This window comes from Bubalus kerabau, chromosome 2, assembly GCF_029407905.1.
Source record: "Bubalus kerabau isolate K-KA32 ecotype Philippines breed swamp buffalo chromosome 2, PCC_UOA_SB_1v2, whole genome shotgun sequence".
NCBI classification, from domain to species: domain Eukaryota; kingdom Metazoa; phylum Chordata; class Mammalia; order Artiodactyla; family Bovidae; genus Bubalus; species Bubalus kerabau.
In genome coordinates, this window is record NC_073625.1 from 3735447 (window position 1) to 3751131 (window position 15685).

A 15685-nucleotide genomic window follows, 5' to 3' on the forward strand; every position below is an offset into this window, starting at 1 on the left:
TGAGGCAGACCGAGGTTTTCTGCTTTGGCATCGGAATCGTTCAAGGGGAGTAGGAACTATTCTGGTTGACCTCTTTGCAAGTGGCTCTCTTGAAGCTGAGGGCTTCCTGGCTTGAGTCTCTGGCACAAGCAGAGGGGATGGGGCCAGACGGGACTCTTCTGTCCCTCTGAGTGATCACAGGGCGTCTCCCCTCACCTTTGTGGTGGGGTTGTTCAGTCCCTTAGTCATGTCCGACTCTTTGTGACCCCATGGACTGCAGCACGCCAGGCTCCCCTGTCCTTCACTATCTCCCAGAGTTTGCTCAAAATCAAGTCCATCGAGTAGGTGATGCCATCCAACCATTTCATCCTCTGTCATCCCCTTCTCCTTTTGCCTTCAATCTTTCCCAGCATCAGAGTCTTTTGTGGTGGGGGGTAGGGGACAAATGGCGATTAAAGGCCTCTGGGCCTTGGGACATTACTGCCCAACTGCTCCCTTCTCCTGGGATGAGCAGGGGACAGGATGGTGAGAGTGGTGGTGTGTGGATGATGCGCTGAGTAACCCTGTAGGGGGTTGTTAATGACATGCCAAGATCTCGTGCCAATTACTTTTATATCACTGGTAACAGCACCAAAGCGGCCGAGCCTTAGACAGGAAGTAGCTTACCCAAAGTCACATAATTAAAGAGCAACAGAGCAAGCAGTGAACTCAGGCTGCCTGGTTCCAATCTCTACACACATAACCACACATAACAACACCACCTTCTTCTGATGTAATTATAATCATTGTGAGTGACAGTAGCCTTCCTGGCTTGCTGCATTTGTCTTGTGACCTGTCTACTCCGACCACACGTGGCCAAACCACCTATCCTGCATCATCCTTTCTGAGATGATTCCCATCGAAAATGTGGACGTCAGACAGTAGCTCTGCCAGGGGAAAAGCAGGGCAGGCCCGCCCTGGTTCTAATGGTCACATCTTATACTGGGTGGAAAATCCACCCAAAGTCATACGTTCGCATGTGAATGAAAGGAGCAGAGAAATAATGAGACAGGCTGGGGCCTGGGACCCTTGGCTGCAGTGCCTGCACCTGGACACACCTGAGCAACTGAACTGAACTGAACTGATGACACTGCTACACTATTATTAACAATAATCAGATCAGATCAGTCGCTCAGTCGTGTCCGACTCTTTGCGACCCCATGAATCGCAGCACGCCAGGCCTCCCTGTCCATCACCAACTCCCGGAGTTCACTCAGACTCACGTCCATCGAGTCGGTGATGCCATCCAGCCATCTCATCCTCTGTCGTCCCCCTCTCCTCCTGCCCCCAATCCCTCCCAGCATCAGAGTCTTTTCCAAGGAGTCAACTCTTCGCATGAGGTGGCCAAAGTACTGGCCTCTTCAAATATTTTTCCAGACAAGATGGGCCACCATCACATAAAAATAAATGAAATAATATATGTAGTGGTGTTGTAAGCAAAAAAAGTGGTATTGGCCACACAGGAGATGCAAGTCCTCGTGTATAGAAGCCAGTTCCGTACATGGATACTTACGAAGCAAAGCTGTCTTTAATGAAGGATTTTTAACGGCCTTGCAGGAATAATTCACAACCCCCAAGAGTCACTTTTAATCCTGAGCATAAACACTCAGTCACAACCACACAGCTGCAGGGAGCATGTGTGGGTGTGTCCGGTGGCTGAGACGGCGGACTGAGCTGTGCTGTCTCTGAGGGTGGATCCACGGAACTCGATGATCCGTTTCACAGATATTTATTGCGCTCAGTTCTGGTTATCTACTGCTGCATAACAAACTCTCCCCAAACCCGAAACAACACTTTTTCATTGAAAACAATACATTTTCACTGAGTCTCAGAGTTCTGGGTGGTTCTTCAGGGGTCCCTCATGAAATCTCAGCAGAGACTGGTGTCATCTGTAGGTGACTCCAGTCACACCGCTGGTGCCTGGACGGGTGGAAGTCTCTCCACACGGCTGCCTGGGGCTTCCTCCCAGCATGGCGGTCTCAAGGCAGGGGGACTCTCACTCTTTTAGTTTGTTAGGGCAGTTGGCTTCCCTCAGAGACCACGTGGCATCCCTCTCCAAAATAACCAACTGGAAACTGCAAGGCTTCTTATGACCCAGCCTTAGGAGTCACTCTGCCCAAATCCGTTGCTAGGAATCACAGCCCAGCCCAGATTCAAGGGGAGAGAGGACTAGGTGCTACCACTCCTTGGTGAAGAAAGGGAGGAAAGAATTGATTGGCATTCACCTTAGGGAAAAGCTACCGTCAGCTTCAACCACACATGTGACAGACACTGAAGGTGACAGAGCTGAATGGAACCCTGTCCTTCCCCCAGGGAGATAGGGGGTGGCCCAGGCAAGAAGGGGACTGGCTGACAGAAACAAAGCTCACTGTAGAGACAGACGGGATGATGGAGGCGTTCTGTCTCCCCCAGCATCCCTCAAGGAAAAAATATCCTGGAGAAACAGTTATTTGCATTTGGACCAAGAGGGACAGTTCCTTGAACATATCAAGGATCTAAAAAATATACACTTCACGTCAGCTCCATGACGGGTGGGGAGACAGGTGGATAAAGCAGTGGCTCTGTAAACATCAACTTCCTGATCAGAACCTTGGGCCTGGGTAACCTTACAGCCCCGAAGAAAGTCTACTGGCAAATCATTCTGTGCAATGCCTTTCCTGGTTCTTTCTATAGACGATCGAGAAAAGCATTACAAGCCTTTGAGTTAAAGGTATGGATGTGGCTGTTTTAATAATTAAAATCATGCTATCTTGGCTGAAGACTTGGGCCAAAAACCCAAGTTGGCCATTTGGCCACTTTATGGTGGGCAAACCTCAGGTGAGACACTGGAAGGCCTGGGGCTTGGTTTGCAAACCTGTAAAATGAGGATGGTGATTCCAGCCTACCTAACCCAAAGAGTCATCAAGTCCAAAGAAGCAATGGATAGGAAGGCCTTTCACAATGGTTAGTTTTCGTTTGTTTGTTTTTTGACATGGACCATTTTTAAAGTCTTTATTGAATTTGTTACAATTTTCCTTCCATTTTATGTTTTGATGTTCTGGCCACAAGGCATGTGGGATCCCAGCTCCCCGACCAGGGGCTGAACTGCACTCCCTGCATTGAAAGCCCAAGTCCTAAGCCCTGGACCACCATACAACGGCTAGTTTTATAAAAATGTCAAACATGGATATTCCAAGGGTCTGGAAAGGCCCGTTTTTCTTTACACTCCCCTCCCCCAACCCTACTCCAGATTCTCATCGTCCCCCTGGACCTGACAGCATTTAAAACTCAACATTTTGACTTTCATTGATGTAAAAATACATTCGATATATGGGTCACTTCTTTCTAGGGGTGATTCTAAACGGGATATCTTGGAGTGAGTTTAGGGGATGAAATATGTATATAAATGGGCATCTGAGGGAAGACCTGAGTATAAAAAGGGAGAGCTGGAAGGTAAAGAATTTTGCTAATCGGTTGACCCAGGGCTGGCGTACTTCACAGTAGAAGCAAAGAGCTAACTGCATTAGAATTCAGTGACTCACAGGCAGAAGATTGGCCCTGCACTCCCATCAATAACAGGCGGGAGAACACCACCATCCCAAGTTCTGAGCACCCAGGGCACAGAGGCAAACGGAAGCGGAAGCGGAAGGGGCGGGGTCTTACCAGGAACTTCCGCTTCTGCTTCCAGTGGCTGCCCTGGGCGTTGGTGGCCACGTGGGCCTCGGTGACGGTCTTGATGAGCTCCCATTCCTGGTCAGTGGGCTCTGGCTTGTGCCCCATGGATCTCTGCAGCTCTTCCCGCCGCCTCTTCTCCCGGTTCTCCTCGATGAGCTTCCTCTTGGCCAGACGCTTGCTGTCGTCTAGGACCACTGTGGGTGGAGAGGGACACAGAGCAGATGCTCTCCAGACAGCTGGCAGACTGGGGCGGGGCTTGAGAGGCTCAGAGGGGGTCACCTCGAGTCCTTTCTCCTTCGGGGCAAACTGCCACTGGCTAGCCGTTGTCCACCACAAGCCCCAGCACCAATTCCCCAAAGCCTAGCCAGCTTTCCAAAACGAAGGTGGGTGGGGGAGACACACTTGGACACCGGGCATCTTAGCTCCACAGAGGGTGACCCTAAATAAGAACGAAGCAGAGCCAGGTAAAGCCCATCCCACCTAGAGGGTCATAGGTGGGTCTGTCTAGCCAGTCATCTGAATTCACTCTTAAGGTGTCTGTTCTTCCCCTCAGCCCTAGCCTCCCCAAACGGCTCTTAGTAAGGACTTAAGGTTAAAAAAATTCTGGAGCAGTAAACAGAGGCTGGTATCCCTTTCTCAGAGGGAAAAGGAGTCTTGGTCTTCATTTGTTTACTCAAGGCTGATTGGAGTGGCTAGGAGCTTGGCTAGGCCAAGCTCAGCCCTCACAGATACTTTCTTTGCATTGCTGTATTCCTGGTCAACCCTCAAAGTGATTAAAGAGCCCAGGCTTTGGAATCTAGAAAGACTGGGGCTTGAATCCTGAGACTACCACATTCTAGCTGTGTGACCAGCTTACTGAGGGTCTCTGAGCTTTTGATTTTTCCAGTATAAAATGGGATCAATAAGACCTACTTTTCAGGGTATCAGTATGATGATGCCGGACACGTGCTCAGTAAATAGAGCCATGAATTGTATCATTTATGCATGGTCCCCAACCTTTTTGGCACCAGGGACTTATTTTGTGGAAGACACTTTCTTTTTTTCCCTGTGGATTGCAGGTTGGGGGGTGATTTGGGGATGATTCACACACATTGCATTTATTGCACATGTCATTTCTAATCTAACGCTCCTGCTGGTCTGACAGGTGGTACCAGTTCAGGGCCAGAGGTTGAGGACCCCTGATAAGCAAAAGGGAAATCAGAAGTGCAGGTAAGAGCAACCTATACTTCTGTGGTTAATTTCCAAAAGGAAACCATTTCACCAGACTCTTAGTAGCTCTCAGTGGTACGGAAAGGCTCAGGGTTCATACTACAGAGTCGTAGTGTTTTACCACTGCTGGATCTCAGCTCTGATCTACTCCAACTCCCTCTTTCACAGAGAAGGAAGAAGGCGATCATGACTTTCCAAAAGTCACACAGCAAGTTAATGGCAGGACTAAGGTAAGACTCAGTCCTAGAACTGAGGACTGACTGCAGTCCTAGAACATCATTGTCCTAGGGCCATTTCCTGAGGAAGGTGTGACCTGCTAGGAAAATAAAAATTAAAAAAAAAAAAAAAAAAAAAGCAGGCATAGCAGAGGAAGAGAACCAAAAGTGCCTGGTGAATCCATAAACAGAGAATGAGACCCTGATCATGGAGACGTGGTTGGATCTTTAAAGTGAGGGGGGCACTTAGAAATGTGGGCAGGCTGGGTGAGCCCCGTGAAGTCAGCATGGTTCACCCAGTAAAAGGAGGCAAGGAGAGGGCTGTGCTCATAACCCCACTCCCCAAATGCTTCCCTGGTGTCAGGGATCGTGGCAAATTGGACATGTATTATTCTAGTTGAATCCTAACATCAGTGATAACTTCACACAAGGGAAACCTGAAGTTAAGTCCAGTGGGCACACAGCTAGTAAGTGGCAGACCCAGTACGCCAACAGTTTTTCTGATTATAAAACCTGAGCTCTTATAATGAATGACTCACACGCAAGCAAGTTGCACTCAAAATGAATTTCCACCTAGTGTGGATTAACACTGAGTTTTTAAAGCTCATCAACTTTCGCATCTTTAACTTCCAATAAAACAATGCAACGGACATTCAGCAGGTCCCTTCTCTCCACAGAACCTTAGCAGACATTTTGTTGGCAACCGGCAAAAGCCTTTCAGAGACAAAGAACTCAGCCAGAGGTGGGGATTAACCCATGGTTTCCAGCCTCACGCCCTGACACAACCCTCCTCCTTTTTTTCTATATAAAAGATTCCCCTTCTGTCTTCTTTAATGGGCAAACCAAGGGCGTTCCAGAGATTTTTGCTGTTGTTCTTAGAGAACTCTGTTTATCACATAAATGTGGCTGTGAGTCTTTCCTCTTCACGAGGTCTTCACTGCATTCTTTTTTCCTTCCTCTTTTCTTTAAACTAAAAGTTGAAATCCCTCACCAATGTGCAAAAAATTTATGCCATTAGAAACTAGTAACCCAGATACCTAGCAAAAGGGAGGGCACACATTCTGAATGGCACGATTCTTATTTCATGATTAGATTAATTAAAGTGACTGGTGTAAATCCCTTGCACAGTGTGCAGAAGAGACCCCGACGGCTAATCTCACTGCCATATGCTGTGGCACTTTGAAAACTGGGGAGGATGACTTCAGCTTGGAATGTTTTTATGGGCTAAAAATATAACAACAACAACAAAAAACCAATGGCAGGATGAGTCATGCAATAGGACTCAAGTTCACATTCTTTAGAAATTTCGAACACGATGTTTTCTGCCAGTGCCCCGACTCCAAAAATGCCCACAAAATAAATTCCTGTCTCTGCTTTTGAAAAAAAAGGGAGAGAATTAGTCCCTGCGGTTCTGACCACATGAATGCTGTGTGGAAAATTACACCTCATCAAGGTGGGTGGAAAGACCCCTCATCTGTAACCTCTGTGCAAACAGAGTATGGCTGCCTGTCCTGCAAGTGTGACGGGGACAGTTCAACCTCTGTCCCTCAGCCATCATCCGGATGCCTCTGGAGTCAGGCGCTGATGGCGAAGCTCGGATGGAAACCGACCAGCCATGGGTGGGAGTGAGGGTCCCTGAAAGGGCTGGGTGCTGGCCCCCCGCCCGCAGCATCCCTGCTTCTCTCCTGCTTCAGGGCCGGGTGCTGGCCCCCCGCCCGCAGCATGCCTGCTTCTCTCCTGCTTCAGGACCGGGTGCTGGCCCCCAGCCCGCAGCATCCCTGCTTCTCTCCTGCTTCAGGGCTGGGTGCTGGCCCCGCCCGCAGCATCCCTGCTTCTCTCCTGCTTCAGGGCTGGGTGCTGGCCCCCCGCCTGCAGCATCCCTGCTTCTCTCCTGCCTGCTTGTTGCCCTTGAGCCACCCTTTCCCCGGTCGCCACTTCCTGAATATGAAGCAAAAGAAGCAAATTGTTACTTACAATCTGTTGCCATGCCAACGTAGATGCATTTTTTAAAGCGACATTCCTGGCACTGATTTCTTGTAACTTTGTCTATGACACACTTTCCTTCATATTTACAGGAATAGGATGGATGGAGATTTTTCTGAATGGTTCTTCTGAAGAAACCCTACATGAAAAAGAAAGACCCAAGACAGCCATTTCAGATTGTCTAGAAATAAAGGCCCGCCAGCATTTTGCATCTTCCTACCACGGTGGCTGGTTTTGGACCTCACCTGTGCACAGGCCTGTAGCTCTACCTGTTCCAGTACAGGCAGCTGACCCAAAGTCAATCTACGGAGGCCTCAGTCTGGGAGAGGGAGAGGTCAGAAGCTGTGCAGTCGGCATCGTTTTGGCATTTACTCAAAGCTAACGGGAAAATTGGCGTTCACACTTATGTTTTCCAAACAGTGAGTCATATAAATAAACTCTGTTATCCCATTTTGTAGATGCCGCAGTGTGGAGGCCTCAGCCGTGTCTGTCTCTTTGCCACCGCAGGGACTGCAGCCCCCCAGGCTCCTCTGTCCATGGGCTTCTCCAGGCAAGAACACTGGAGTGGGTTGCCATGCCCTCCTGCAGGGGATCTTCCCCACTCAGGGATTGAACTTGGGTCTTCTGCCTTGTAGGCAGATTCTTTACTGTCTGCGCCAAGCTTTGAAGAGGTTTGCTCTTTATACTGGAGAACAAAAAAGCTAGATACTTGTGATGCTCTGTGAATTAGTAATATAATTACCTAGTATTTAAATGCACATGTTAACTGCCTTTAGAGATTTAGTTTAATTCTGGTTTTTGACTCTTGAGATGGCCGTGACCAGCTCAGATAGCCCTTAAAACAATAGTCACTGGGGAGGAGAAAATTCCAAATTCTTTACCAAATTTTCCCTAAAGCTCAAGGCATTGGACTTTTCCTTTCCTAGCACCCTGTTTCTCCAGGGTCTATAGACACTTGCCCTAAAGTTCAGTGTTTCTTCCTCTCAAGGTACAGGAGAGGGCCACCTGAGGAAAGAAGAAGGTTCCAGGCCTAGATGACTTATGTAACACCCTCAAGGCAGTGTCACATGAGAATCCTTTCTGGACATGGTACTCAAGTCATAACGGCAGAAAGCACTCCTTGTGAGTGGCGCAGTGCAGAGTGCTGCAGACAAGTGCCACGGCCTCTGTCTCTCCCACAACCTTCTGAGGTCGGTACTCTTAATATCTCCACTGCGGGGATTAAAAATCTAAGCCTCAGACAGGTTAAATCACTTGCCCCAAATCACATGGCAAGTACACGCTGGAACTGGAACCTGGGAATTGGACTGCAAGTCTTACTTATTTAACTGCTTATATGATATAAACTTAGTCCAGTTTTACTGTATTATTTAAATGTTTTAGATGAACATACTATAAACAGTCCTTTCTCACCCACTCTCAAAAAACCACATCGTTTTATGTTTTAGTATACATTAGCAAGGCACAACAGGTTTTAAAGGGCGTTGCCTGTTAAAGCTTAAAGGAACCTCCAACTTGGCTGCATAAATTGGACTTAGATGCCCACTGATCTAGTGAAAGCGGCTCAGTCGTGTCGGACTCGTTGCGACCCCACGGGCCATCCAGTGGTCATCCAGGCTATGGGACCATCCAGTGGTCAGCCAGGCTATGGGACCATCCAGTGGTCAGCCAGGCTATGGGACCATCCAGTGGTCAGCCAGGCTATGGGACCATCCAGTGGTCATCCAGGCTATGGGACCATCCAGTGGTCAGCCAGGCTATGGGACCATCCAGTGGTCAGCCAGGCTATGGGACCATCCAGTGGTCAGCCAGGCTATGGGACCATCCAGTGGTCAGCCAGGCTATGGGACCATCCAGTGGTCAGCCAGGCTATGGGACCATCCAGTGGTCAGCCAGGCTATGGGACTATCCAGTGGTCAGCCAGGCTATGGGACTATCCAGTGGGTCATCCAGGCTATGGGACCATCCAGTGGTCAGCCAGGCTATGGGACCATCCAGTGGTCAGCCAGGCTATGGGACTATCCAGTGGTCAGCCAGGCTATGGGACTATCCAGTGGGTCAGCCAGGCTATGGGACTATCCAGTGGGTCAGCCAGGCTATGGGACCATCCAGGCTATGGAGTGGGTAGCCATTCCCTTCTCCAGGGGATCTTCCCAACCCAGGGATTGAACCCAGGTCTCCCGCATTGCAGGCAGATTCTTTACCAGCTGATCCACCAGGATTAAGCCCAAATTGTAATTATCCCATTTAACCAGCCCTGGCTTTGATTATGTACATATACCATCTGCATATTCCTCACTCAGACTCAGGAACTCTTCTTTACAAGGAAAAGGTCTGAGGAAGGATTTTACATCGGGCAAAGCAGAAAAACATGGAGGAATGACGGACTGAGACTCAGGGACTTGGTGTCAGGGTGCGTGTGCTCATCCCTGGTCACTTCTATGACTCAAGTCCTAACAGAAGAGCTGTCGTATCATATTTGGCTCTGCATCCTTAAACACTGAGCCCATTAGTATGAATGACGTTGACGAACTGTCATAAGAGTCCCGAAAGCACACACGGGGCAGCGGCTGACATGTGTCTCCTGGGTGTCCATGGTGGGCTGTCCTGCCAGGCTTGGACGTCAGGGCCTGCAGAGGGAAACAAGCTTCCCCGCCTGCCCCCTCCTCCCTGTCCTCCTCCCTCCACCCGCCACCCCTACCCTTTGAGGGTTGCACTCGCTTGAAAGGCAGAAAGAGATGCTAGCAAGAAGACAGATGTCACAGGCAGGGAGGAGGGCCACTGGCTGGCATCCTCCTTCTGGTTTCCCTAGAGGTGGCAACACCGAAGGCCGGGGCCTCCACGAGCATGCTGACCACTGCTCTGAAGTTGGGAGACTGTTCCCCTGAAGTCAGGAGACCCTTCCTCCCTCGTCTGCTCACACTGGCTCCTGTCCGGGGGCGGGGCCCACGGAGGAGTCACACAAGAGCAGGGAGGGGACGAGGTGATGAACCAGAAGCAAACGTAATGAGCATTTTTCCAAAAAGGCTTCTCTGGGAACCTTTAGAAGGAATGAATGAAATAACTGATGCATGGCTTATTTTGAAAAAAAAAAAAAAAAAAAAGTTGAGGCAGCAGGCTGTGCCATTCTTAGTGCCATCTTTTCTGTGGCTCATCTTGCTGCTTCTTCTTGGGCACTTCATGGACCAGATCCTTTTTAAGGCTCAGGCTTCCCCTGAGACATGATAGAAGCAAATTTTGACACATGATGAAAGAACACTTCATTTGAGTAAATGTCCAAGATGGTAGGTTCCTTAATTTTAAAAAGGGAGAAACATTAACTTTTGCGAGTGAACTTGGATAGAAAATATTTACTTATAAAAAAATCTTTTTGAGACAAAAGAGATGTCTCAGGGACAGAGTAAGGACATATCTTTCACTGATGAGTTGCTGGTGAGCAGAGGTTTTGCTTTTATAAATTGACATTAGACACGTTTCTCTGCATTTTGAGAAGAACTGAATCCATTTCTTAGTGATCCAGATGATGCCATAATCAGTGCTAAAAAGTGATTTATTGTAGGAGCATAAACTTTCTTTCTACAAAAGATGCATGAAAACTGGCCTATCCCAACAGACGGAACATCTGATCTGGAAGATTTCCACTGTCTTCTGGGCAAAAACAGGAAGAAAAGAGTCCCTCTGCACACTGTGAGTATTGGGTAGAAATACTTGTAAATTACAGGTTTGAATAAACAAGATGTGAAGTGCAACTTTTTTCATTTTTGGCCACTTTTAAAAGCCCTGTTTCATTTGAACATCTCTTTTGCTTTTTTTCCAAGATGCTCTGTCCTTATATTAAGTGATCTGTGTAACTGCTCTTGGGTTTCTCAGGTGACATAAGAGACATGGGTTCGAACCCTGGGTCAGGGAAGATCCCCTGGAGAAGGGCATGGCAACCTACTCCGGAATTCTTGCCTGGAAAATTCCATGGACAGAGAAGCCCGGCGGGCTGCAGTCCGTGGGGTCACAAAGAGTCGGACACAACTGAGTGACTAAACAGCAAACAGCAGCAGTGAGCATCAAGTCCTCTGCAAGGTACATTGGGTTTTTAGAGTCACTTTGGGAGCTGAATGTTAAATGGAATTTTCATTAGAGTCGCTCCTAGAATTCAAAATTTGTCATTAAAAACTGATTTGAGAGAATCTCAACACTGCATAATCAGGTAGGTAAAAGCCTTCTTAACTGGGGCTAATTTAGAAAAAAGACCCATTTGAATCGCTGAGCTTTTGGAATGAGGGAAAGCATCTACAGAAATGGTTTTATCAGTTTCAAACAAAGCTCATAAAATTGGCCTTTCAAGAGACAGTCTGCAAGTTTCCCAATTAATAAGCAGCCGCAACTTATTTGTAAATAATGTCATCAAACGCCTTATGATATTATTTTCATAGATGTAATAGCAACCTTTAGCCCAATCTTTGTTAAAAGGTTACAAATTCTAGATCAAAGGGGTCTGGATGAATGAGAACAATATTATATCACATTCCAAAAAAAGAGTCTTGCCTTGAGACCTTAAAAATGACCTCTTTTCACTGGATGTATCATCTTAACACTTTAGCAGGCTACATGTTTCCTAATTTTGTGCACAGAAAGAAGGGAGTTTGCATGGAAAATCTTCCACGAGGGAAATGACACCCATCAGTATGAAACCGAGCTAACACATTGAATTTGGGGGTCTAGGGTCAAAGGTTAGGAGAAAAGGAGGTAGTTGGAGGAAGGGAAGGAGAGGAGAGGTGGTGAGGTAGGTGATGAATGAGGAAGACTGACTTATGAATTTTAATATGATTTTTGCTCTAAAGTTTGTGATCATTACATTTAAAATAAGGTAAAACATTCAACAAAAAAATTAAAGTCTTTCTCTGACTTACTACCTCTTTTATTTATTTATTTTTTTACTACCTCTTTTATAAAACATCAGCTGAATGCCTGGGTTAAGCTCTGTTTACCTTTACAGTGAGCTTTACCTCTGGTTTCCCTGGTGGCTCAGATGGTAAAGCGTCTGCCCGCAATGTGGGAGACCCAGGTTCGATCCCTGGGTCGGGAAGATTCCTTGGAGAAGGAAATGGCAACCCACTCCAGTACTCTTGCCTGGAAAATTCCATGGATGGAGGAGCCTGGTAGGCTACAGTCCATGGAGTCACAAAGAGTTGGACACGACTGAGCGACTTCACTCACTTATCTCCTAGGCTAGGTTGTTGGACCAAAACGTGTTTGCCAGAAACTCAACGTCATGTTGATAATGAAGATGTAAGTTTGCAAATTCAGGTTCACTTTCCTAAAGCACACTGACTGTTGTTTGCTGGCGTATTCTTGTCCAGTGTCTCCTGCAGGTGAGTCTGGAGAGGATGTGATTACTGAGGGACAACCAGCATTCACCCAGGGACTGCAGCCTGTGCCAACAGCCAGTTTGGACAGTTTCAGCACAGAATTGAACCTAAGCAGCCTCAAAGATAGTCCCTAATGGAGCCCTGGAAAGTGAGCATATTCAGTCGGGTTCACACTGGCAAACGGCTCAGGGTTGAGGCCAACTCTGTCCCCGGAAATGCTCGAGATAAAGCAGGAGGAGAAATCGTCGTTTCTTGGGAGGGTAACACGTTATAAAATATCAATGCGTTTTTAAACTGAAAAGGAGCCTTTATCAATTTCTTTTCATTTAATCAATTTTTCTACCTGTTGGATGGCATCATAGACACAGTGGACGTGAGTCTGAGCAAACTCTGAGAGACAGTGGACAGCGTGCCTGCTGCAGCCTGGCGTGCTGCAGTCCGCGGGGTCGCAAATGGTCGGACACCACTGAGCGACTGAATAACGGCGCCACCAGATCTCACACTCGCAAAACTTCATCTAGTTATTTTCGATTTGAAAAAAAAATTGTCTTGAATATGTGCCCCCCCCCACCCCAAATGAAGAGGTTCATCAGACACCCGGATGATCACAGCCCATGAATGTCGGGGTTTGGTTCTAACCAAACCTTCCGGCTGCGTTCCAGAAGCTCCGGGGAGGGGCTGGCCCGCAATTACCTTGCAGCCTTCGCACGTGATGCAGCGGTAGTGGTAGCCTGTGGCTTTGTCACCGCACACGACGCACAACTCGTCCTTGTCTAAGTAACTGGGGATGTAGCCTGTGGGGAGGACAGAAGAGGAGGTGAGTAAGACATCACGTTCAAGTCAAAGACGCCACAGCCAGGAGGAGCACCGGGGAGGACGAAGGAGGGCAGAGGAGGGCACGACCAAATTGTTTTATGCGTTTTAATACAACTTTTGCTTTATGGTTTGCACATTGTAATCATTTAGTTTTAAATATAGAAAGTAAATAAAACACTGAACAAGAAAACATTTTAAAAGTCTTTCCCACCCTCTCCTTCCCACACTGCTCCGCCCCCCTCCCCCCGCCCCGCCCTGTCCATGTCCATAAGTCTGCTCTCCATGTCTGTGGGAAGGAGAGGGTGGGACCAATGGAGAGAGCACCCGGTGGAAGCATGTACATTACCATCGGTAAAACAGACAGCCAGTGGGGATTTGCTGTGTGACCCAGGGAACTCAAACCGGGGCTCTGGGACAACCTAGGGGGGTGGGATGGGGTGGGAGGTGGGAGGGAGGCTCAAGAGGCAGGGGACATATGTAATCAGTTCAGTGGCTCAGTTGTGTCCAACTCCAAAGTATTGGAGTTTCAGCTTCAGCATCAGTCCTTCCAATGATTATTCAGGACTGATTTCCTTTAGGATGGACTGATTGGTTGGTCTCCTTGCAGTCCAAGGGACTCTCAAGATGTAAGTATACCTGTGGCTGATTCACGTTGATGTATGGCAGAAACCAACTCAATATTGTAAAGCAATTATCTTCCAATTAAATATAAATATATTTTAAAAAGTTTTTCTCTGACAATACACTTCCTCAGTAGATTTTTCCAGGATCTTAGGTCACACTTGCAGAGTTAGTATCAGGCCCAGGATTTCTGAGTGCCTTGGAAACAGCTGTGCACACTCGCTGTGCAGGCAGGAATGGCCCTTGGAGCCAATGGGTGCAGCAGAGAGGCTGGTATTTTATTTTAAAATACTTAATATAAGTGAATTTATCATTTTTGTTATATGTAACATTATGAGTAATTATTAAAAAGAAAACATAAGGTCTTTTAAGAGCTACCTGTTCTTTGTTCCTGAAAGGATTTGTTCCCATGATCACACCCCAATCACAACTTAGATTACTGACCTGAGGAAACAGTTTCTTTACTCGTCCTAATGTTATAATACAATAGGTCCCTTGGGTAAACCATGGGTTTTCCACACTGATTAGACCTTAGAATCATCCTGCTTAAAAGCATTGAATCTTATGGGGAATTCCACGGCGGTCCAGTGGTTACGACTCTGCACTTTCACTGGTGAGGGCCCAGGTTCAATTCCTGGTCAGGGAACTAAGACCCCACATACCACATGGTACAGTCAAAAAAGAAAATTGAATCTTGGAATCAACCATTTAAAAATACTGAATCTGAGACCAGCCCCCTGAGAATCTTATTTCAGTGGTCTTAGGGTGTAGAAACATAGGCACTGAATTTCCTAAATGTTCTCTGGGTGATTCTTATGTACATCTAGAATTGAGACTCCCTGGGCTGGGTTTATACGGAGGGATCCAGAGAGCCCAGGATATGAGACACATGGGGTGCCGTGGATCACAGTCGCTTTCGAAAGGCTTATTTCTGAACCTGTGCTTAGGGGACTTGATCCATTTGCAATCTAGGTACCATGCAATAAATTAAGAAAACTTTATAGCTGGAAAGGCTCTGAGAGAGCAAGTAATTTTGAGATGAACCGGTCTTCATCAGTTTGGCCTTCCTCAGGCTCAGACCAGAAATTAACAGCAGAGACAAAAGCCCAGATCTTGACTTCTGGCTCTCCAAAAGTGTTGGTGTTGGTCTTTTTCTAAAAATAACTTCAAAAGTAGAATGAATAAGGCCATCTAAAAAAAAAAAGGTTCTGCAGGGCTTCCCTGGTGACTCAGTGGTAAAGAATTGGACACAATTACCAATGCAGGAGACACCTGCTGGGTCCCTGGTTTGGGATGACCCCACATGCTGAGGAGTAGCTAAGTTCATGCACTACAACTACTGAGCTTGTGTACCCTAGAGCCTGTGCTCTGCAACAAGAGAAGCCACCACGAAGACAAGCCTGCACATCGTAACTAGAGAGTAGCCCCCGCTCACCGCAACTGCAGAAAGCCCGCACTGCAATAGAACACCCAGCACAGCCAAAAATATGAGTGAATAAACAAATAAATTTTAAAAAAAGGTTCTGCAAACTCGTGATGTGATTACATAGCTCAACAACTGGGTTGTTGTTGTTGTTCAGTCGCTCAGTCATGTCAGACTCTCTGTGACCCCGTGGACTGTAGCACCCCAGGCCTCCTTGTCCATCACCAGCTCCCGGAGCTTACTCAAACTCATGTCCATTGAGCTGGTGATGTCATCCCCATCTCCTCCTGCCTTTAATCTTTCCCAGCATCAGGGTCTCTTCCAGTGAGTCGGTTCTTTGCATCAGGTAGCCAAAGTATTGGAGTTTCAGCTTCAGTATCAGT

At 47.3% G+C, this 15685-nt stretch overlaps 1 protein-coding gene and 1 long non-coding RNA gene across 15 annotated transcripts in view; one reads left to right on the forward strand and one right to left on the reverse strand.

Annotated features, from left to right (window-relative positions):
- Positions 1–15685, reverse strand: part of THRB (thyroid hormone receptor beta) — a 444462-nt gene that overhangs the window by 21365 nt on the left and 407412 nt on the right. For all 14 annotated transcript variants that reach the window (XM_055566908.1, XM_055566903.1, XM_055566907.1 and 11 more), the window contains 3 exons: positions 13136–13236; positions 7071–7218; positions 3661–3866 (listed from right to left, as the gene is read on the reverse strand). In XM_055566908.1, the coding sequence (XP_055422883.1) occupies positions 3661–3866; positions 7071–7218; positions 13136–13236 (455 nt within the window). The remainder of the gene's footprint in view (positions 1–3660; positions 3867–7070; positions 7219–13135; positions 13237–15685) is intronic.
- Positions 3642–7523, forward strand: LOC129642937 (uncharacterized). Its single transcript, XR_008709940.1, has 4 exons — positions 3642–3750; positions 4817–4881; positions 5050–5111; positions 7172–7523. It is a non-coding gene; the product is annotated as an uncharacterized LOC129642937 (long non-coding RNA).